Raw genomic sequence first — 25,797 nt, 5'->3', positions numbered from 1 at the left:
GGCAGACCACGATTGGAGTCCAGACACGAGATTATAGGGCTGTGCTGGCTGCTTAGTGGCTGATATGTAGCAAAATCTACAGAGAACACGTCTGGCCAACATTATAAGGCTGTCCACCAGTAAACCACTGATTCTTGCCAAGCCAGGTCCTTCACAAGGCCTGAAACCGCCATTTGGGCACTCCACACCACCCAGAAAAGACGTATATTAAAACCAGCCTCGTGTAGTTTGAGTAGTGCTGAGGGTCAAAACTTGTAGTACGATAGTGTAGCTATCCACTGGTGGTGTTAGTTTGATTTTGCCTGATGTGCAATTTGGTTCGGTTCTGTAAAATCTGGTCACATTTCTAATTGGTATAAACATCATTGATCCGTGACAAGGAAATGTGGATTGGCTATGCAAGACTACTTGCACAGGTACCTAGTACAAGTATAGAAAGAATATTGTGAAGTGCATAAAAAGTTGGATCCTCGTGGGTCTCGGGTCGTTGGTCCCCGGGTCCACTGATTATACCTACCCTTGAGGTAGGGATGTGTTCTTACACCTACTTTGTTTATCCTGTTCTTTAAATGTAGTTATGTGGTGTTGGGCAACAATGTGTACTGACGTTTCTTTATAAAAATGTATAGGTAAACTGGTGGGTGAGAGAACTAGAGCACCCTCCACATCTTAGATGATCGAACTGAGTTTTGCTGATGATGCTGCTATAGTAACATCTACTAGAGAAGACCTACTGCTGAATTAAATAATTGTGGCATGTACAGCTTGCAGCCTAACCATTAGTATCCCAAAGACTACTTTTTAGTTGCAGACAATATAATTATGGCATTGTTCAGGTGACTTTGACCCCATTGTTGTTGGTAATGATTCTATTACATCTATAACATCCTTTCGTTATCTTGGATCTCTCATAAAATCCCATGGTGGAGTGTGTAAACAAATTGAACACTAGGATATTTCATGCTGCTAGTGTTTTTTGGAGCTCTCAGAAGGTCTGTTTTCAGTGACTGTATACTATTCTTTAACCACTAAGAGCATGGTCTACCAAGCTGTGGTGCTGGGTGTTCTGTAGGAACTTGGCCTGTTAAGCAAAGAGAGATTCACTTTGGAGGCATTTCACCATCACTGTTTGAGAACATTATTAGGTATCTCGTAAGCTTTGCACATTTCCTCACATATTAGCAATGAAGTAGTAAGGAATAGGATTAGTTTTCCTGTACCTTTAGTAGCTAGATATGATTTCCTGTAGGCAATTGCATTGTTTGGGTCACACTGTAGGAGATGTCTGATGATCACCTTCCCAAGCAGTCGCTGTTTGGGTGGTCATCCACCACAGGGGCAAAGCTTCACTGGCGTGAGTTAGGTGTGATAAAACTTTGCATAATATTATTGACGAGGCAGGCTGGTATATGTACTGGAACAAGACAGACAAAAGTGGCACAGGGTGTGTGAAAGAGTAAGTAGTACAATACAAGAAGGTAGATTTGTGATGGATGCCAGCACAGGTTTAGTAGATCCCAAGATAAAGCAAGACACAGTTGTATATGTATATATACAGCAAAGTTAGATCGCAACGTGCAACAAGCAAAATAAGGCTGCCTGTTCTCAATGTCAACAAACATTTCAAAGGTCTCAGGATATGGCAAGGCACAAGTGCTCTACAACCAGATGATTCATCAGCTTAGTCTGCTGTGAGGTAGAAGAACATTACGTTTTGATGGTCTACTATTCAGGTCCAGGTGTGTGTGCGTGTGTGCATGCGTGCGTGCGTGCATGTGTGCATATGTGTGTGCGTGCATGCATGCATGTGTGTGCGCGTGCGTGCATCCATGGACCCATGCTGCCAACCTTCCCATGGTGGGCCTGCATGGTAACACACCACTAGGCTATATTTAATATGTGTATTTGAAAATAAAATTAATGCTATCCTACTGTATAGTGTAGCTAAAGTCTTTGAGCAGGCTGTAGGACCAGAGACCTTCAGCACTTGTGCTGTAAAGCATCAATAAATAAATAGGAGACTGTGAGAAGGCTACTTAAAACTTAATGTTTCTTTCCTCCTGTTAATTACACATTGGTATGGTGTGCCAACTTTCTTGGCCCACAACACAATAAACACATTTGGTGTAAAATATGTATACAGGTACCACCAATACACTACATGGGACATTATTAACATTCATCAACCAACAAACCTCCATTTGGAATTACATATCCATTGTCACCATAACCATAACTCGATTTTAAATCCTCACCTGCAAATGTGCAAAGTTCAAATTACATGTTTGTAACCAATACCACAAGAAAGCCATACATTGTATTACTGAACACAATGATCACTAGATAGCCATACAGCATACCAGAGCTGATTTTGCATATATGAACAACTCCAGTAGAGTAACTCTTTGAAGATTTCCAGGCTTCACTTTCTACTGGTCGTGGAACTGGTTCTGGTGGTCTCTTGCTCATGGTTGTTGTCTTTTGGGAATCAGTAGCTTCAGTAGATGGGTCTGGCTCATCACTGCTGGACTGTCTATATAGTGATAATATAACATGCATAATAGCTTACTATTTTGTATAATACAGAGGTGCTGCAAGTACTTTCACATAATTATGTTGTAAGCATCTACAATGCTCACTTTGGAATTATGCATTATAGCTGTTCATATCGAAAATCAGTTATAAACTAAGCCAGGCATAGATAACGGAAAGGTAGAGGGAGAGGGCTAGGAGGCTAAAGCCTCCCTTGGTTGGCTTAGAAGCGCTAAGCTCTGATAAAATAGTTAATAGTGAGCTGAAAATTGATATAGCTACTTTAATTTAAGTGCCCTAACAGAACAGTTAAACTGTTAAAGTACTTTCTGGAAATAGGAGGTAATGTCATAGATCCAGAAAATTAATTATGATGTTTCTTATGTCTAAACTGAGTGAAATCAGTAGTTTGCAAACTTTAGAATGTAAAACAGCTATTTCACCTTCTTACAGTTAATACATAGCCATAGGTATGTAGTGCGTAATAAATCATATTGCATTACAGTGAGTGTAATTCACAAAGTGTGTAGGTTAATATTAGCAACATGTGCATCATTGGTGTATTGGTATTATTGGCTTGTGCATGGTTTTGAAATCTTAACCATCTGCATTTCTATTAATAGTAACAAGGCCTAAAAATCATTACAAGGTTTCTGGCATCGTCACAAAATTGTTTGTGCACTGCTATAGCTGAAATCTTCTAGGAAGGCAGAAATTGTGTGGGTATGTGTGAGAAGTATGGCATACAACACCATGTACAGTACAGCTCAAAGGTAACGTCGCGAGTATACACATGCGAGTAATGCTTGCATCTTCTCGCGGGATCATTCTTTTGCAATGTACTGTACAATACCTATGGAATATCACATGGATATGCACTAGCAGTGCGAGAAACTTGCCACACATGAGAACACTCGCTACTGAGTTAACTGAGTTTAGTAACTTCATACAACACTTAAATCACATACATTTGTGATTGGTCCCATAATTATGTTCGTGCAAGCCTAGCTAGCTAATTATACAGTAGAATGCAATAAACGCATGCCTGGGCCCGCAGAACGCAATGGGTGGAATATTTACGAAAACGAAAAAAAATCCGTAACTTCTAAAGCGCTTGTTTCACAATGAAAGAAAGTGATAACACCAAAAACTTTGGCAGCATCGTGATCCCAAAAGCAAGAGGAGTTCCAAAATCTTGTTTCGTGTCAGTACTCTCAAGGAGACAGAAGATATCAGCATTAGTCTGCCTTGCGTTAGACAAGCGGTTCACTATCACTTTTTCTCACGTTCGTTTGCTTTCGCCGGTCCCCCGTGGACGTAGGAAAGGCCTGGAAGACAAAACTTACCCAGCAATGGATTTGCTTGTTCATGGAGAATTCGATGGTGCACTTGGTAGAGGACTGCATCCGTATGTTATGATCGTTTTATTAAACGCCTGTAGTTTATAGTCACTGTACAAATCGATTGTTTGCTTTTAGCACTTCGTAGGCTCTTCGTAGTGCTGTAACTTCAAAATTTCTTGGCTTCTAGAGTTGAAACTTCGGTTGACCATTCCTTTAGCTATCTAGATAAAGAAAATACGAATTAGAAAAATGCACTAACTGGGGTTCTGTGGAATTACTTGGCGACCAATCCATCTAGCTTACGGTAGCTATACTGCTAGCTACAGCACTGACTGTAGTCCGTGATAGAGTCAAGGTCAAGTCAGTAGCTAAGTTACCCCAAGTATTCGGTAGCTACAACACAGGCATTGCAATAGGAGACTTCACAGCTGGCGGAACTGAGCCAGTGCCGCCTCTCAAGACCATAGGTGAGACTTGTTATCTGGTCTTGCGTGACGCTCTCGCTATCGTGGAGCATTACTGTAGCCTTGCTGCATCCACACGGGTCACTCAAGCGCACTTCACGCGTGTCATGCATGTACATGCGACGTTACCCGTGAGCTGTACTGTAACAAGTTATCTTGTTGTTGTAGATGCCTGGAAGTAATTTGATGCCCATTAGTTGTTGATCAATGTATACGTATACATGTAGCTGAATAAAGTTTCAAATAAACTCATCATACATACATAGCTAAGTAAATAAGATACACTTTTGAGTAGACAAATATGGTAGATATTATGTGTCGCACTGTCTGTGTGATGCAATTCATCACACTATATGTATCTGCTGGAGAGCCCTCAGTGTTCAGGGGGCAGGGGAATTGCTGAACAGGTAGTAAAGGTGTGCGTATGAGCATGTGCGCATGTGTAGGGTTTGTGTGTATGTGTGTGCACACGTGTGCATGTCATGTGTGTATGCATACTGCTTGCGCGTGTGTGTGTGTGCATTGTATAATTTTTAGAATACAGTAAACAACAACAAAAATCGCTGCCCTTATCTGTAACTTGAGTCTATATTGTACCTGTTCCTTATAAATGCTGCACAGTATGTACATAAAGAGATATAGAAATACTACCAAACAGTTGGTGGTCTAAGCTGCAGGGAGCCTAAAATCCCTGATGAGTTGATGTTATAGATATAATGTTTTAAACTATACCTAGAAATTGGTTTTGGTAAACTTTGAGATATCATGCTAGCAAAATGGCTACATATCTTGAATACAAGAAATGTTCTACATATTTTCACTAGTTCACTATAGTAGAAGTCAAACAAAACCATGGCCCAGATGTATTCTTCCTATATAATTTTGGTGTGTCTGAACTCTTGGAAGTCTGGTACTATGTTTGGAGCCTCCTACAACCAATATACATACCAATGGCCCACCCACCACTCCCTCTCACTTTTGAAATGCAGTTCTTCCAAGCAGTTGACTGGCATGCACTCATGATTTATACACATGTGACTATAAATATATAGGCTGTTCATTCATGGTGAATCACTACTATTGTGCATACATACATACCAAACAATTTTTACACATATGGTAACAAAACTAAATGGCTAAAGCAATACATATTATTATACATATTGACCTGGATTGTTGATTAAGTGGCTTAGGCTTGACCTTGGGCTTTTTTGGTGACTTCGGAGTAATAACTGTCAGATATTGACTACATGATGGGAGATATGTGAATTAATACGTACATTATAAAAATTATATATACATGTACATCTACTACTACACAATTACATACATACAAATACATAACATGTTAAAGTCTGCAGGTTCAATATTTCAATGAATTAACAAACATCTATTATAACATCACAGTTTAAAGCACCTTCAGCCATGCTACTGCACATTTAATCCTTTTCATATTATGTATACAATGGATGAAATGCACAATATTATGGCTGCAGGTGTAGACATATTCTTTGCTTCACTACTTTCTACAACTGCTAATAAAATCTTATACGTATGCATGCCTGCTTAGGCTTATTGTCAAAACATTGTATCTATGCCAGCATCTACCTGTTAGTAAGGTATATATGTGGTGGAAACAAGGTGCCATGCCTTCCCCCTTCCACTTTTATTTGCAAGAAAAGATCCAGATATACTCTAATAGAACAGTCACTTTTACATTTATTTAAAACCTGTAAGTAGCATTTTATCGGCAAAAACATAGTAAAATGGTCTAAAATACTCTCTTAGGACTTCTAAATTATGAAAATTTTTAGGGCAAGCCCCCAGACCCCCATGAATACCATCTATATCTGTTGTATGCTTCAAAATTCTGCATATAGACAGCTGTTAAAGCTACCCCCTTACTCTTTGGCCTGCTCTACCACCCCTGCAGTAGGGAAGTCACCATGATGACTCAATGTTTCAACAATAAAGACTTAATTGATTCCTCATAAATATCATTTTGTGTGCACAAAGTGTCAAAGTAGCCGCTTACACACATTCAATACCTTCTAGGAATGTTCACAGATTTTGATAGTAGATGTTCCTGAGATTGTCTTTTCAGATCATCACTAGTGCTTGATGTTGAACTGTCTATCTGTAATTCCAAGTAGTCATCTCCTTTAGCTTTGGGATTACTGTAATCAAATTTGGATTCAAATTTTCTGACCATAGCTGGGCTTCCATGATAGGGTGGGCTAAACACTTCACCTAGATACAAACAGCATAACCAAACAGAAATAGTCCATACTTGATAAACTGGTACAACCCTTATAATAACAAAGCCAAAAGTATTGGTTACTGACTATATATAAGTATCATTAAAACATTAAATTTACATGGTACTCATGATGATAGTACACCCTAAGTTTGCAACAGTATTACTGTGTGCCGTCTTACCACACATTTATTAACCTTTAGAAAGCATACAAGGGTCTTTCTTTTGGGGCAAATAATATTGCCATCATTCATTTGAAACATCTATACCAAACAACTAAGCTGTAAACAGGGTGTATGTAGCATTCAAAATGCCAAATCAAAAGTAGTGACCAAGAACAATTGCAATCTCCATTAATTTTAGCATCAGCTGTATAATGTCGTTCATTTCATTGACATTACCATCATTACAGCCCTTCTTCATTGCTTCCCTAACTATTAATTTAAAAGCTGCACTTTATTTTCTCAGTTAGTTGCTTTGATATAAATACCCAGTTATAGCCAGATTTTTGTTCTTGTAAGCTTGGTTTCATTTTGCACTCTAGTGGAACATTTTATGTGCATTTCATTGCTATTCTCTATATTATAGAGTTTATATTTGATTACTTTTGTAATACTCTAATAAAGCACACATTTTTGAGGATTCTAATAGAACACTTATAGAATGTTCTAGAACGATCTAAATTTTCCATTGATAGATCTATGAAATTATGATCTTTAAATTTACTATTAAATAGAAGAATTTTCATTTATAAAGTAGAAATTAAATGAGGTAATCAGCTGTGATAGCAGCGGCTCAGTGGCTAAGGATTTGGGTGCTCAGTATGGAGGTTCCTGGTTTGAACACAGGTAAGTTTTTTTGACATTTTTCATGACATATTAACCTTGCAGTGACTGTACTATTAGAGTATTTGACCCACAATTACAGTTGTTTGGTTTTTCCCTTGTAACTCTATAGCTGTCAATGCGATTTCTTTTAAACCATTTCTTTTAAACCACAAAAGGTTTGAGTTATGATGGTTAAGCTATTCACATACCGATTTTAAAGTTATTCGTTTATCCTGTAGGCATGACAACAATTCAGCCTTTATTAATGCAAATAAATTGTCCATAGCCCTATGACTATTAATCAGATTTACACCAAACTTGGTATGTGATTGTGCTGCAATATGTTTTAGTGTACCAAAGCTCATGAACACATTTGCATTTTATCATGGTTTTTGTTTGCCGTAAAGTATGCAAAAAGAATAATCTAAGCCCCCCCCCCCCTTTGAGTTCCCTAAATGAAGAAGAAAAAAACGAAGAAATTAAGCCAAATTTTGAAGGCTTATATTTCACGATCGTGTTAGGAAATCTTGCTCAAATTTGGTATGTGAGGTGGAGGTCATTTGCAGCATAAATACAATTCTAATCCAAGAAAGGAGAATGAAGCTACTTATGCATGAAAATTGTGTTTTGTTTCTTCCTGTAAATATACTCATGGCGTATATAGTGCACCAGCTTTCCCACACACTACTGCGTGTCTTGATAGAATAGCCATTCAAAACATAAGAAAATGTAGAGAACCTGGGGCCTACACACATAACCTTACACCCAGGCCCAAGCGTAATAATCAGAGTCAATATCTGTTTTGTTTTTTTGTTATTTTTAAATTCCTACTTATGCAACTTCTCAAATCAAAACTGATATTACAGCCATTTTAGTACAGATCAGAAAGATAGTACACTACTATTAGGCCAACATTTGTTAATGCCTTGTTTCCTGTCACCCACCAGCATCCAGTTTTGTCACCCACATTGGTAATTATTATTGTAATTGGCATTTATAAATAATTAGAAATATGGAAATTATTTGTAATTTGTGTGCCTCCAGCATTTGTCTATGAAATTAGCATATCTCAGCACACAAATATGGAGTTTCACAAGCAAAGCCAATCGTTTTATAGGTTGTTTGACCCTACAGATGGTTCATTTCTCTTCACTGAGGCAGCCAACTGGCTATCTGATGCTTTTTTTTGCAGTGTTTTGATGATTTTCAAAAAATAATAAAATTTTAGTTATTAATAATAATAACTGCCCGCCCGCACTAGTTGTATGGTCTTTTGGGGACAGGAAACAAGGAATTAATAAATGTTGGCCTTAAGACGTAAATACGTAATTACATCACACCAATTGCAAGCCAACCGTCATAATTATAATCATCATAATAAGTGCTATGCTACTGAAACTTGTGACAACAGGCTGTAAATTGTATTCAAGCGTAAAAGCATAAAAGATACAGGATCTGCTTTGTAAAAATTGAGCAACTGGAACTTATGACATTTTGCATGAAAAATCTATCTTAGTAAACAAATAATATACCTAGGAATCTACTTTGCTAGTTTGTCTTAAATCATCTTCATTGCATCTGCAGATAATAACAACGATTGTGCAAAAACAAACTTCAAAGTCAGTTTATGGTTAGCTTTGGGTATATATTTAAAATACAAAAAGAAGTGAAATCCACACAAAATCAGCCAAGCTGTATAAAAACGGTGCAGCCTTCAAAAAGCCTGGGTGAAAAAGTTGTGAAATCAAAGGTGGAGGCCATAAATGGCTGGATGATAATAATGGCTTTGTGTATTAATGACATTTATTATCATCAGCATCATTACGGCTGCCACCTGATTTCACAACTTTTTTCACCCAGGATTTTTGAAGGCCACACCCTTTTTATACAGCTTAGCTGTTTTTGCATGGATTACATTATCTCAGTTGCACATATTTAATACAGCCCATAGCCAACTAAGCTACGTATGATGATGGCAGGACTATATTATTCATAAATGGTTTACTCTGTAAAAATAATAAGTCATTTTACACTAAGGGTAGTTCTACAAAATTTTCTAACTAGTTTCCAACTCTAAACTATATAGAAGAGTACCTGCTTTATCCATCAAAGTCATAGCCATGGTTAACTGACTGATCCAGACATTTGGTTTCACTCTGACACAGCATGCATGGTAACTACACAGGCTACAGCTATAAAGATCTATAGCCTAACTATATAGGTAGCAATGGACCCCACAACATCATTTCATCATTGAATCTTACCATTCCAATCCTTGCAGAAAGATTTGAAGCCTTTATAACCACTTAACCATCATTTAAAACAATAATTATTTTTACACTTGAAGACACTCCAGCAGCAATTGTGAGTGATTTCATGATAAAGTAAATAATAAATTATAAGGTTTGGCCACTAGAGGTCACTTCAGCAATCCCTTGGTGATTTTGGCTTTGGATTACTCCAACTGTTCTATTAGAGCACAAGTACACAGAAAAAATTTTCAACTAGAGTAGGGACCATAGCACATCAATGAAAAGTACTGAAACAAGCTGGAGTAGTCCATGATATTAAATCACAGTAAAACAATAAGAAGTGTTATATCCCTACTGTGCTCAAGATACGAAATGCACAGTAGGGATATAACACTTCTTATTGTATTACTGTGATTCAGTACTTTTTATTGATGTGCTATGGTCCCTACTCTAGTTGAAGTTCCAAATTTTTCTGTGTACTTGTTTGTTAACTTTTTTTGTAAATAATCATTATGACTGGTGAACCGACGCATACCGCATCTGAATGGCGCCGCATGCCGCAGCGATATTATTGTCTGAAAAGTGAAGTCTACATTACGCTTTGTTGTCAGCTATGTTCAACCCGTTACACAGAATTTCGGATCAAGAATAGCACCTCTGCAATCCACGCACACCGAAAGAAATGGTGCCACACACCCCAGTATTAATTATCATCTGAAAAATTAAGTATCCACTGATTACACTTTGTCACAGCAGTACGAATCAAGAACTGTTCAAAAAGCACCTCTGAAATCAAAATAGCCACTACGAAAAATACGGACGATTACGAAGGGAAGCCATCATGTGCTACCACCAAATCAACACTTTTGCTGTTAGCAAAGATGAATGGGACACAAAGGAGGACACTGGTAAGTCCATGAAGAATGCATTGTACAAACTGCGGTATGACAAAAGGCACCAGTCAGGCCAAAGCAGTGTCAAACAGTGAAAAATCAAGCCCGTAGCCTTAGCCATTATCGAGTTATGCTTGTCTGAAGGCATCAGTCAGTCAGTTACTTGCTCAGTCAGTAGAAAATTCCATTAAATAAATTATTTTTTAAAATTCCGTAGAAACTTGTTGAAAGTGTTTCGGGTCGATCTGAAAGCTTTTTTGGGCTTAGTTTTACCTAACCAATACTGCCTCATCATCATCAGGGAAAATTCAGGCTGTTTTTTGGGTGATATTATTCCGTGGGCCACAGCTACTCCTTTGTGGTCCCTACTATACAGTTACTATCATACTGTATGATATCTTTTTCAAGTTTAAAACAGCTGACTGGTTTCTTTCTGAACCCCCCTAGAATCATGCTTGTTTTTATGCCAACTATCCTCAAATTTGGAACATGAACTACTCTTCCTGACAGGGAGGTGCACTGCAGATACACTTCAATAAAATGGACCATGAACTTATTTATGTTTGGAAAAGTGCATTATTTTTGATATTGTTCTGTTTTTGATATTGTTTTTGATATTGCCAGTTTCTTAAACCATATGACATAATGTCACATGGCATAATCTCTTGAAAATTTATGAATGCCATAAATACATACATAAAACATGTGAGCCACAAATCCCAAATGTGTAGTCTATCTAATAGAGCAACCATTATCCCTAACAGGACAATCACTTTGACAATTGGTTAACAAAGTTCCAGACAAGCCAACTGAAATTGCTACATGGCATAAACACACACTAATTTTGGCAACAGATGAAATTATTTTGTGCATAGCTTAGAAAATATATGCATCCCTGCATGAAACTGCAATTCTTACTATACGGAACTAGTTTAGTAATAGTTAAATTTGATGAACTGGTAAAAACTTGCTATACTGTTGTACTCTACTTCTCACCATATACACACTCCAATCCATAATACAATAATTATATTAACCATTACACTCACCACTTGCTTCGAATAATTGACTGCAACTATTTAGAAGTCGTCTCCTATGATTAATAATTCTTGCAATATCTGTAGAACACTCTGACATCAGAAGTAAGGCACCTCCACTGGAACACATAACAGTGCATGAATTAATATCTGAGGTTTCACAAAATACTTTATTGCATTAATGAAGCAAGTGTAATTCAATATCTGTACCTCCCAGTGTAATATAGCATAAGCAATCATTTGTTGGATTGATTCAATTACCAGAAACATGTTTCAATTATCAGATGGGTGCAATACAAATAAAAATGGTGGAATTCCATGGTACAAAGAAGTGGCATGGTTAACAAAGAGTGTGTTAAGAGTTAACAAGGAGTGTGTTAACAAAAAATGTGTTAAATTCTACTGATTGTTATGATAAAGGAATGGACAAAGGTCAATAGTTAATGTACCTTCTGTTCTGTAGATGTACGGCTGTGTTTGGAAGTGAGTTCAACCTGCACCATAAATGGCATTTGTTCTTCATTACTTTGAGAGATCATGACAGTCTAACATAAATTTCTGCTTCAATGTTAGTCACCAAACAATAAAGGAAACAAGCCAAACCATGATCAAGGCCAGCATTCCATGAAACTACCACAGTATGGCTACCACGGTATCACTACTGTCAAGCTTGATAGTTGAACTTCTGTTGTGACCAAAGATGATATGGTGGTATAATGAAGTCAGAGATTGGTGAAAATATAGTGTCCAACTATCTAGCCAAATTGTTAAGAAGCATAGGGTGCTTAATATTCATTTCCATGAATGGAGTTCAAGTATGTCACTATGCTATTCCTACAAAACATCTAGAAACCACCAGGAGAACAAGAACAGAGCAAAGAGAAGATTTAGAATTGGTTGGGAGTTGGTTGTTTTACTAATGATTACTGCAGAATGTTAAATGACCATTGTACATTTATCGAACAATGTTTTCCAAAAAATCTCTTATATAATTAAAGAAAAATAAGCTAAAAATTTTGGTGGGATGTACTTAAGAGATTTTTACTAAATTTTTGATGGCTTTAGGAGTGACATTTTGGTCGGTGGTTAGATAATGTTCTGGTAATTGAAATGCACAAGCATATGTGAGTTATGGAATTTATTTTTTGCCCTACCCACTCACCCACCTGCCTGATGACAAGCGTAACTCAATAATGACATTTTAACACAAATGGAAAGGATCATAAACACGCCAAACTGAACCCTAGAAAGCATAAATCATATTGATAGAGCCTCAATACAGAACAACACCTTTATGAACATATTAACATGGTAAAATGAAAAATCAGAACCTAGGCAACTGCCCATTGGTCCAATTCCAACAAAATGCCAATGGTTAATCAATATTATATGGTGTTTCTGACTATAGTAAGTCATAACCTGATTATTTTAGGGTAAATTCCCATATTATTGGTAATGGGTGAATCCCACAATACATCACACATTGAGAAAATCAATGAATCAGTGACAGAAATCATGGAAATGCAGAGGGTTCTACTGCTGCTAAAATCATGACATTCACATGGAGTGTTCCAAAAAGGTATGTGAGTAACTATCTGCAGATATGCTAGTGGACATTTAATTCCTACTTCAGTCTACTAGTATATCTGCAAGTGTGGGTGACCTTTCCATATTAAACAATAAAAAAGGACACATCCCAATAATACATAAAATGTTGCAAAATGACCTTGATTTTAAACATGCCAGCAACATTACAAATTATATAATGAACTATATAGACAGCCTCCCTTATTTCACTACATTTTATGCCTATGATCCCTAAATAAAATTCCTTGTACTTATTATTCTTAGTACTTGGTTGCGTTATTAACCAAAATCGACTAAACCTTTTGAATGAAGTACATGTTTCCCATTAGTTAACTAACCAGCAACAAAGCACGTTTTAAAAGACCATACACTACCATAAACACTACATAACAGACAACAATACACCATCCAAATAATTAAGTAACAAAACAGCACATTATTATAGAGCTTCAATAAAGTCAAACGATGCTTCCAAGGTGCATTAGAATAACTGATTGCTATGTTAGAGTGGCTGAATGTTTGCTACAGTATTCCTCAATTACATAATAGCAGAAAATACAGATATAAATTTTAAAATCATTATAGATACCAATGCAGTGGAACAAAGTAGTATGTGGCAGGATCATGGGATACAAGATGCTAATAAAGGTCAATGGTTGAATTGGCCTCATTAAGACACTGAAATTGCTGCTGAAGAGAAATAGAGCTATGCAAAACAGAAAACTAGGGACCTATATTTCTGCTTAGCTTTGTATGATTAACGCATCCAAAGTCATAACCATTTTGATGTTTCAATCTTTTTCATATTTAGAAGTTAGGTATATTGTATATTTTTCTCTTTCTTTTAGCATCAGGACTAGGGGTAGAGGAATTTGTTAATGAAACTGTCTATAGGGAACAGACTCTCTGGGGTCTGGGGAAATATCATGCATTTTAGCTGTTGTGAGCCTTAGTTTTCTAATTTAAATTTTCAACTTTACTAATTAAATTATATAGTCAAAAGTAGTTAGTGGAAAACATGTTTGCAAACACTTTTATGAAGAAGTTAAACTATTCTATTAGACTATATTTACCATTTGCATTAGAGTATATCAATATTCTAGTAGGATCTTATTCTGAGGGGAGCTATAACTCCATTTTATCAACTTAGGGAACTCAACCCCCCTAGCTTTCTTCCCTTCTTGCTGTATATATTTCTTTGTTGTTGAAAGACTTGTCTACTTTGCTAGAGTATATCCTAACCATATGCTATAACAATCCATTACAAGCTACCACTATGACATTTAGAAGTTTACTTGTTTCATTATGTACATTAATTACATACCATCTGATATCTATAACAACAAAGTTGGAGTCAACAGTGATATTTGTACACTCCGGTGCAACTTTGACTCTCCAAATATCAGAAATATTAACAGAAAAGTTAGTAGAGATTAGCCCACTAGCAGAATACAATGCAAAATTTTTGTCATCAATCTTTGCTGTATAGTTTCCCAACAGATTGTATCTCTTAGCAGCAGGATTGTTAAGAACACCCACTTGGAATTCATCTGCAAGAACACTACATTTATAGCTAGACAAAGGTATATCATTGTTGTTTTGTACATACAACTCCTTCAAACAATAAGGTTTCACATGTTCACTGCATGCCTTCACCAAAATCACCTATTTAATAGTTGTACTAAATGTATATGCATGTAATATTTATATTTTAATGTCCCAGGACACACAATAGTGTGTCGTGCAGCTGAGAAAAGCTAATGCATTCGGGCACACGACAGACAAGTGTGTATTTTTACCAAGAAAATGCTATTTTACACCGTCGTATCTCAGTAACGGCTAAATGAAAATAGCTCATTTTTTCTGTGAAAATCCCTCAGGGTGGGACATCTTCCATGAATAAGTAGAGCTAAATCAGTCCATTGGTTATTGAAATATGCACCTTCAAAATTCATCTTATTTTTGTCATATTTTTCTGCTTCTACTTTTCTGCTGTTAATTTTCTTTTCCCAACACTTACAATAATTGCCATAACTCGCACAAGCTTTATTGGATTCTTTTCAAATTTGGAGGGTACAAAAACATATTTTAGTGCATTTACCTTCCAATTTGTGTACAAATTGGTAGAAGTGGAGCAAAGTTATGGGCAATTTTCCAAAATTGCAAGTGCATTTTTTGTCACGTCTGTAGGGTAAACTACTGACAGAAACATCTTATTGCTATGCAAATAGGCTAACCATCGTAGCATGGAACTTTTCTGATTTGAAAGTACTGAGAGTACTAGCTCAGGAAATATAAAGTAAAAACTAAACATGTGAAACAAACGTGATCATGATACTCTAATAGAACAGTCACTGCAAAATAAAAGACATGCACGAAAAACATGAAAAAAGTTGTTCAGAGTTTGAACCAGAGACCTCCACACTTACATGCCCAAGCCCTTTACCACTCTGCCACTGCTGCCAGTTGTTAATCTCTACCTTATAAATAGAAGTTCCAGTTCACTGCACCAGAAAATAATTTCATAGATCTATCTATGGAAGTTCTAGAACACTGTGTGTGTATTGTATTAGAAGAACTGAGAAAAAATGTGCGCTTTATTAGAGTAGCTACTACAAAAAAATTTATTTATATATATATATATATCCACACAAAAACAGCCAAGCTGTGAAAATATGGTGTGGCCTTAAAAAGCCTGGGTGAAAAAAAGTTATGAAATCAAAAGTGGCGGCCAAGAAATGGCTGCAATGATGTTAATGCTAATAAATTTTAACAATGCACACAGCCATTATTAATTTTTTTTTGCATTAACATCATTGCAGCCAATTCTTGGCCACCACCTTTGATTTCACAACTTTTTTCACCCAGGATTTTTAAGGCTGCACCATTTTTTACAGCTTGGCTGTTTTTGTGTGGATTTCACTTCTTTTTGTACTTTATAAGTTCTCAAAACCAGCCTATGGTTGACTTTGAGATTTGTTTTCACTTGCATTTCTTCTTTTCTATGCAGATACAGTGATGATTATTGAAGACAGATTTATAAATGTATTTCATTGCATGATTTAATTCAATATTTGATAATATTATGGTAATACTCTAATAGAGCGCACATTTTTTTGAGGGCTTCTAATAGAACAAACATAGAATGTTCTGGAACAATCTAATACTTCTATTGGTAGATCTATGAAAATTACAAACGTTTGATTATAAGCAGATTTCAACTAGAAATTTCATGCAATTAAGTGTGGTGATCAGCCAAGGTAGCAATGGTTCAGTGGTTAAGGATGCAGGTATTAGGTATAGAGGTTCCTGGTTCAAACTCTGGTAAGTTTTATTCTCAACATTTTTTGTACATCTTTTTACCCCGTGGTGACTGCTCTACTGGAATATTTTGATCCCGCGATTTTACATTTGTTTGGTTTTTGCTTTATAACTTTGTCGCCGTGACTCTATTGCTATTCAAACTATCAAAGGGCACTGCTACGATGATCAGCCTATCTAACACACCAATTTTCAAGTTATTCCTATACTCGGTTTACCCTTTAGCCATGACAGAAGTTTGATCTTTTTTTACGTGAATAAATGCTCATAACTCCTTGGATATTCCTCAGATTCACAGTAAACTTGGTACATGAATCCACCATTACATGCTCTTCATTTGTGCCAAAGATTGAGGCAATCAAGGTACACGTTTGCATTTTATAGCAATTTTTGCAAAGAGTGTGAAATGAAATCGAAGCCCCCATACGGCATAAAAATAAACAAAGAAATAAAAACTTTGAACACCCATATCTCGCAAATGACTGTTGCGAATTTAATCTAATTTACTGTGTGGCGTACCCTACCTGGAGGACAACTATAATGTAAAAATGATGTGCTTTGGAGAAGGAGCCATGGCTATGCATGCATGAGCTGTTTTCTTTCTTCCTGTCAATATACTCACAATGTGGTGTGCCAGCTTTCTTGGCCACACGACACACTACTGTGTGTCTTGATACGTACACAAAGAGTCACATGATCGAGATACTCTAACAGAACTTTCACTAATGCTTTGATTTGATTTGTTGTCACTCCTACTGGATAAACTGCTTGTGAAAACTAGTTTAATATTCTTGCATGTGTCAGGTAACTATCAAGGTACAAGCCTTCAGTGATGTAAGCTAATTTCGAGATCCCTTTATACATGTGACATTTAGCAACTAGCTAATATGAAATAAAATATATATATACAACATTTCAAAATATAGTACAAATGTATTTAAAATCTATATAACTATATAACTATAGGCAACTTCATACTAGGAAGGCTACACTAGCTGGGCTGTTTTGGATTAGTTTAAAAACCATTTCTAATATTGAAAGGGGTTTCAACATAAGAAATGCATTGACAGGTGGCCTGTGTAACTAGAATTGTTAAGGAAAACAAGGGTCCAGCAGGAAGGGGATGGTAACAGACAGTGGAATCAATGGAAAATTCCTGATAAAGGTCTCCTTGTCAGTATACGAGGTAGATTTTATACCAAAATGTTCCTTTGCAGCATTGCTGGATCCTTCCACTGTGACTGAAACACCCCTAATTATTGTTAATTTACCATACATACTTACATGTGACTTCTTGTATAGGTAACCCAAAGATCTCCTGCTGAAGAGCAACAATCCAACGTTCCATTTCTTCTGTATTTTCTGCCAATAATTGATGTTTGCATTTTGAGAATATGATTTGAAATACTGGCCGTCCAGAAATTCTCTGTTTCTTGTCACACACTTCAAGGACATTATGCAATTTAATAGACTGGTCATGCATCATGCTATTGCTATCAGCCTTTTCTCTCGACTGAAACAGTCTCAATTCTCTTGGTCTTTGACTAGTTTCTCTGTGCAACTCTGCCCAATATTTGCAATTCTGCATTCAAATAGAGCACAAAACTCATAATGACTGACAAAAAATATCATGATCACACAGATTTAATAACTGCACCACATGACATCAAAATTCCAAACATTTACACAGGACTTTAGCATTAAATCTTGGAGCATACATATATCCACTCAAAAACAGCCAAGCTGTAAAAAAAGAGTGCAGCCCTCAAAGCCTGGGTGAAAAAAGTTGTGACATCAAAGGTGGCGGCCAAGAAATGGCTGCAATGATGTTAATGCTAATAAATTTTAACAATGCACACAGCCATTATTAAAATTTTTTAGCATTGACATCATTGCAGCCATTTCTTGGCCACACCACCTTTGATTTCACAACTTTTTCACCCAGGCTTTTGAGGGCCGCACTCTTTTTACAGCTTGGCTGTTTTTGAGTGGATTTCACTTCTTTTTGTATTTTCAAAAACCAAATCCTGCACCTTTTTACCGGGATATGCTGTTGTATCACAAGTTTTGCTAGCATATAGCACTAATTATGATGATTATGATAATGATGATTGGTGTGAGTCAGTCATATTAGACTGCTTGCAGACTGCCTGGGGGTGAAACTAAGTTAATACTACAAATATTCCACTGATCAATACAAAAATGGCTCTGATTTGATGAAATAGCTACTAGATTGAGCCCCAAAGTGTTGCAACAATAGTATGGTGTTAATGCTCTAATAGAACGCACGTTTTTGCTTTCGCTGAAATCATAGAACACACATAGAATGTTCTAGAACAATCTAGATTTTCTATTGGTAGATCAGTTTTACTTATTAAGCTAGAATTTTCATTTATAAGGTAGAAATTAAGTGAAGTGATCAGCCGAGATAGCAGTGGTTCAGTGATTAAGGATGCAGGCATTAGGTACGGAGGTCCTTGGTTCGAACTCTGGTCATGATGAGTTTTTTTCTGACATTTTTATGCACCTTTTTTTGCCCCCCAGTGACTGCTCTATTAGAGTATCTCGATCCCACGATTTTACACTTGCTCGGTTTTTGCTATATAACTTTGTAGCTGTGCTGTTCTAACCACCAAAAGGTGCTCCTATGATGATCAGCCTATGTACACATGAATTTTCAAGTAATTCTTCTACTCGGTTTACCCTGTAGCCGTGACAAAAAGTTTCATCTTTTTTATGTGAATAAATGCTCATAACCCCTTGGATATTTATCAGATTCATAGCAAACTTGATACGCGAATGTACCTTTATACGCTCTTTACTTGTGCCAAATATCAATACAATGAAGTTACAAGTTTGTGTTTTATAGCAATTTTTGCAAAGTGTGCGAAAAGAAATTGAAGCCCCCCGCCCCTCTACGGTGAAGAAAAAAAAAACGAGGAAATTTAAATGAAACTTTGGCCACTCATATCTCAGAAACGGCTAAGGAAATTTCCTTCAAATTTGGTAAGTGGCGTGACCTACCTGGCGGGCACCTCTGTAGTGAAACCAGTTCCAATCGAATAAGGGATCATGGAGCTACAAAGGTGTGAAAATCGCATTTTCTTTCTTCCTGTATATATACTCACGGTGTGGCGCGCTGGCTTCTTGGGCCCCACAACACACTACCATGTGTCTTGATACTGTTATCTGTGTTTCTACATGCACATTTCTAGCATTAAAGGGTAACATCAAGAGTTAACAATAGTGGGGGGAAGAGTGTCTAATACTCTATAGGGTTGTGTAAAATGATTGCTTGAAAGTGAAAAGGCTTCACATTGTTTCACCTTCCATGTTTTGTCATATATCCTAGATTTTCGTTTAAGATATACAGCAGCTAAAAATTGCATAAAAGAATTCTTTTCTGCTTGCATTCTCCATACAAAACAGCAAAACTGTCACAGTGCTGCTTTACAGTCTCCATCATAGGTTCATCTTCCTTAAACAATTCATCAATGATTTCCCTAAAGTTGCTGTCTCCTAACTGTTCTTCCACTGCAGCACACATTTCACTTCATAAAGTGTTTAATTTTGTAGATCTCAAAGACTTCACGAGATTGCACTTCTTTTTGGGAATACCTTTAGCAGTAACCTTGACACTTTGCTTTACTTGTGATCATGATTCCTTTTCCACTACTGGTGTTTAGTTTTGTTTGCTACTTCTTCAAGTACTACCCAAAGATTCGCCATCATCGGGTAACTCCTCAATCACACGCCATACATATTTACACTTACAACTCGCTTCAGATTGTGCCAAAACATTGGTTCTACTATGCTGGATGTCATCTGGCATCGTCAGTATGACTTGTGTAAGGTGACAATTGGCTCCATTTGTCAAGTCTAAGATATACGACAAAACATGGGAATATGCGGAAGCGAACAATGTAAAGCCCCTTTGCTTTCACACGATCATTTTATAAAGCCCTATAGAGCAATAGACACTCTCCCCCTCCAATATTATTAACTCTTGGTAACAGTATATAGAGGCTTTTTGATTAGAGGCAAACATAACAACCCAACATTTAGCAGGAAAAAAGATTGCATGATTGATGGCTAACCATATTACTCTGACATTGTTTATTCATGTACACACCTATTGTGAATTCATTGCTATAGTAACTATAGAAAGTTATGACTATATACAAAACTGCAGTAGAAAATTATAACCAGTTAGCTTTAGTATATATAAGCAACTTCTGTTAATTTTTTATCCAATGAAAATCAGAACTATATACTGAAACCACAAAGCAGAACAAGTTTACTTTCTGGAACAAGATAGACATCATTGCAATTGGTTTTGATAGGAATAAGAACACTATTACAGCGTTTGCCACTGCTGCTGCTATTGCTGTTACTAGGCATCCATGGGGGTGGGGTGGGGTGGGGGGGTAAATCTTGATGCTAGCAGTTATAGCTTACCCTTTCCTTTTCCCCTTTTTAAAATCTATCTATGTATGTAACCCACTGAGCAAAAATCGGCCGTGCAATAAAAACATACTGAAACAAGCTGGATTGGAGTAGTACGTAATGTCCAAACAATAAGAAGTGAATATCTCTACTGTGCTACACTCAATGCACAGTAGGGATATTCACTTCTTATTGTTTTACAGTATTTGGACATTACATACTACTCCAATCTAGCTTGTTTCAGTACTTTTTATTGCAGCACTATACGCTGTCCCTACTCTAATTTAAAATTCCTAATTTTTTTCTTATACTTGTTTGTGAAGTTTTTTGCAAGCTCATGACCACTAAATAGCCTGCTTTTCACAAAACCAGTCACAATATTTTAAAAGAGTTAATCACAGCACTATTACAACTCATACAATAACAACTGATCAGTGGACGTGGCTATACATAAGCCTGCAGACAATAATAGACATGGATTCACGCATACCTACAGATCGATGAATGGGCGTGGCTACCATATGTATACAGACAGTAATTTACGCAAGTTAGCGTGGCTCACAAAAGAAGCAGGGCTACACCATGACGTGTAGTAACATGTCCACATTTAATTTAGCACATGGGATCAGACCCGAATAATCTGTAAAGCGGGACCTGATGACCTAACTTGGTTTAACATTGTTACTAAAATTTATTGACTTACACATTGCTATATAGTTCGCCGTGAGTTGCTCTCTCTGATCGATATCAACAGCAAGTCACATACACATGTGTTCAAATAGTTTGGTGCAACCGGCGACCACATGTATTCGAATAGTATGATGCAATATACACTGGTAGATGGAAGCTGTACTGTAGTCTATTAGCACTCAGCGGTAGAACTTTGACTGATGGCCACGGTAAAGAAGGATAAAATGTAAGACAACAGCACAAGCATTGTATGTTTATCAATATACCAAAGGTTTTGTCTTAAGCGAACTAGAAACGTTTCTGCAAAAGAATTAGGGCTGTAGCCAGTTTTCCGCTACACTTGACTGAAGGCATCAGGCAGGCAGGCAGGCAGTAGAAAATTCTGTTGAATAATTTTTTAAAACTTCTGTAGCAACTTGACGGAAATGTTTCAGGTCAATCTGAAGACACTTTTGGGCTCAACCAATACTGTCATGTTGTTGTGAGGAAAATTTGCAGCAGGTTTTTGGGTTATATTAATTATATCACGGATCGCCCCCACACCTTCAATGTCCCTACTATACAGTACTACAGCACTATTGTACTCTATGAAAACAAAGCAGTGGACAGCCAAAGTTTCAGCCTTTTGTGGTGAATAGTCTTTGAGTTATAGCACTAGACAGTTGAAACAGGGAAAAAACTTGATTTATACAGCAACAAGACGACAAACACAATACAGGCGCTTATTCAATCAATCATAACTCACGACTAAAACAAGCTACGAAGATGGGGTTTGGCTCAATCTGTTCAATATGACCTAGCCCATTGATCAAGTATAGTGTTTTCTGTGTACATCTTCTCGTGGACAAAGAATAAGGCAATTTCAACAATTAAATGACGACGGTAAACTTTATTTCTACTGTATCGTAAATAAGCATCCATAACTCACATACTATACAATGTACAAACATGAAACAAAGATTTTCTTATTCCCAATGAGCAGGATCATCTGGTGGTGTATAAGTGTTATTGATTTGAGCTTTGTTACAGTACATACCAAAGCAATTAAAACATGCATAAAATTTTTATGCAGTACATATATTTACCCAGTTTATTTTCAATACATTTTTATACCAAAATAAGATTTTGTGAAAACAGCTGGTTTTCATTTAGCGGGTCACATAATATTTTTTCTAACATAAATAGAACATGTTCACTATTTATGCAATTTAGAGCCTCATGCAGACCAGCGTTGAAACCGGGTCAGGTCATCCGGGTCAACCGGGCCACATTTTGTCTAGCTTTACAAATTATCTGGGTCTGACCCAAATAGGATTACGTGTAAAGCAAATTAATTAGTTGGACAATACAGAAATGCATACACGCGCCATAGTCAAGCCCAGCTTTTTGTCCACTTATATCGGGATAACTTTCTGCAGCCATACATGTAGCTACACCCGTTTATCAGTGGTATTGCACTCTGTAGATATACACAAATTTGCTGCCTGCAGAGCCACGCCCACTAATCATATGAGACATGGTCTAGTCTTGCATCAGGCCAGCTTTTTTGTGAGCCACACCCACTTTGACTGGGAATGTGTCCATACCGTTTGTAATTACGGTGTGTTAAGTGTGTGCTAAGTCACACTCCTTGCAGGAAACATGTCTTGTATCTGCAAACTTACGTGGAACCACCTCGGATAATATCTGCTTAGTTTATATAGCTGCCCTCGTACAAATGTAAAGTACCCAAAGTGTAGCTCTTGACACACGCCTCAGTTTTAATTAATCCGGGTCACATCCAGGTCAAATCCGGGTCAGCGGGTCATCAGTAGTGACCCGGTTTCAATGCTGATGCAGACAATTCCACCTGATCTACTCACAATCGATTACACCATACATTGTAAGTGACCAGAATCACCAGAATATACACCTCATACACCTAACTGAACTTCTAAACACTGAGAACACAGAATTATCAATACTTAAATTGGACAGCACTATTGAATAGTTGGCAATATCGGGTAAATAGTTTGGTACATCTACATGTACATAGATATACAATATTATATAGAGCAACATCTACAACAGGCATAACATCAACTTGAGGACCACCAGAGCAACAGGTAGCTAAACCTCTGTAGCTAGTGCTAGCTTTTAAGGTATTAAAGAACCTCATAAGGCCACATAAACTTACTTATTAGTTTCTCATCCTCTTCAGCACACTCAAAATACCAGTGCAGGAGAGTGGATTTTTTAACTAAAATTTTAATTTTTTACTAACTAGATAGCTGAATTATGTAGCTAGTTAAAATGACTCAGAATGCAGTTTCCTTAGAATGCTCTAACAAAGTACCAACTTTAAAGGTGCTGGATGACTGCTCTAAGCCACCAGTGGTGCAAAAAATCTGAGAAAAGAGGTAAGAAAAACGGAAATACAGGCGGGTTGGGAAAATAATAATTAAGTTTCTGTGGCCTAAAGAACTGAAGGCATGCACCAGTGGGAAACCGGTGGAACTAATTTTAAGTCATTCCCAGGGTAGGGCATTTGCACAGGCAATTTACGAACATTGAAAACATCCCAAGGTACATGTATTAATACGGCATGCTGATAAATGCATGATGATACTGACAGCACAACTCGGCATTTAAGGTCATTAGCTATTTATTTATTAATGCTTTACATCTGTTGGGCACCAGGTCCTACAGCCTGCTCAAAGACTTTAGCTACATAAGGTGTGTTTGAAAAGTCGGAGAAAGGAGAAAAAAATCCATGACTGAACCTAGGTAGCCTCGAACCTGAAGCCATCCGATTTACGCTCAAACGCTTACAGGAGTCTACCAGGTGGTCAGGATGTTTTCTCCTTGTTATTTTCATGTAATTATATCCATAGGAATTCTAGAGAGTAACTCATTATCTCTAAGTACCCCAAGTAGAACCAAATGGACACTAGTTTATTTATTAATCATGTGACGTACCGCGCCCATTCGCATTTTCATCTTGTAGATTATCAAGTAGCCACTTATCACAAGATTATCGCCTGTTGCCATGCCAATTCGCCAGCAAGTGACATCAACCGGCACAATGATCAACTCGTCTGTCAGTCACTGTCAAGATGTTTCATTTTATATCTTGCGAGATATCCCGCCTGAGGTTCAGCCCTATACCATTGAGTGACGTCATACGACATTCCCTATACCATATTAGTACGTTTCTTAATTTTTTATTTTTTTTACGTTACTTAATTGAATGCTTATAGTGTTCATTACGACAAAAAGAAAGAAAAAAAGTGGTATGGACACGAGACTACACAGCTGGACATTTGACCAGCTGTGTTCAGTAAAGCCCTGGACCTGCATGTGAGCGCACTGCCGGGATTAAACAAAACAAAAAATCCATCTGACTATAGCAACTGCATCATACAGACAGGATATAGCTACTATACTTGATAGCTAGTTACATAGCCGGTAAACAGGATGTAAACCTATGGACACATTCCTATCATACATTTATAGGTGACAGTAATATAGCCATAATCCTTATATGGAGCATATGGGTATATAGCAGGAAGTTATTAGAGGGAAGGAAAGTAGCACATTTGCTAATGTACACAGACATTTGCTAATGTACACAGAAGGTTACACACTGATAACTTGAAATACTTGAACTCTGTGGCAAAGCTATACATGCATTCATCACTGTGACTCCTCTATACACCATAGTATCCGTGGCTACTTCACAATAATAATACACACAGCTAAAGTTGAACCATGCAAGATGAAAGACATCATTGTCTAACTTTTGCTTAATCACAGTTGAATGCAAGTGTAAAATATGATGTAGCTAGTGGCCAACTGCAATACTGCTGCTCTGTGCAATTATCATTTCTTAGCACATTATCCTCATCTGGGGTTTAGGGCTGGAGGTGTTGAAACTGAATGTTACACTGCAGTTGGTTCTGCTTCCTTATAGCTATATATAATTTTTATTTGAAAAACCATCGCATGTCAACATGTAGGAACTAATATAAATATTGAATTTCTGTAATGAATGACTGCATGACTGACAGATGTGCATTATACACAACTCACTATACTTGTTAAACTTGATGTCAGCTTTATAACACACTGAGAAACCACCTAAAACTCAGCACCTATGTTTCCCATCT

At 37.0% G+C, this 25,797-nt stretch overlaps 1 protein-coding gene across 1 annotated transcript in view; it reads right to left on the bottom strand.

The window, feature by feature from the left end:
- LOC136261282 (uncharacterized) overlaps positions 1-24,816 on the bottom strand; it is a 28,772-nt gene extending 3,956 nt beyond the window's left edge. Inside the window, exons 1-8 of the mRNA XM_066055259.1 lie at positions 24,608-24,816; positions 17,798-18,095; positions 14,517-14,742; positions 11,618-11,724; positions 6,388-6,589; positions 5,508-5,585; positions 2,361-2,533; positions 2,196-2,255 (exon numbers count right to left, since the gene is read on the bottom strand). Coding sequence (XP_065911331.1) covers positions 2,196-2,255; positions 2,361-2,533; positions 5,508-5,585; positions 6,388-6,589; positions 11,618-11,724; positions 14,517-14,742; positions 17,798-18,095; positions 24,608-24,679 — 1,216 coding nt within the window. The 5' untranslated portion in view covers positions 24,680-24,816. The remainder of the gene's footprint in view (positions 1-2,195; positions 2,256-2,360; positions 2,534-5,507; positions 5,586-6,387; positions 6,590-11,617; positions 11,725-14,516; positions 14,743-17,797; positions 18,096-24,607) is intronic.
- Between the last annotated feature and the right edge of the window lie 981 nt (positions 24,817-25,797).

This window comes from Dysidea avara, chromosome 7, assembly GCF_963678975.1.
Source record: "Dysidea avara chromosome 7, odDysAvar1.4, whole genome shotgun sequence".
Taxonomy (NCBI): Eukaryota; Metazoa; Porifera; class Demospongiae; order Dictyoceratida; family Dysideidae; genus Dysidea; species Dysidea avara.
Note: the sequence above shows the minus strand (reverse complement) of the source record. Positions and strands in the feature narration are given on the sequence as shown.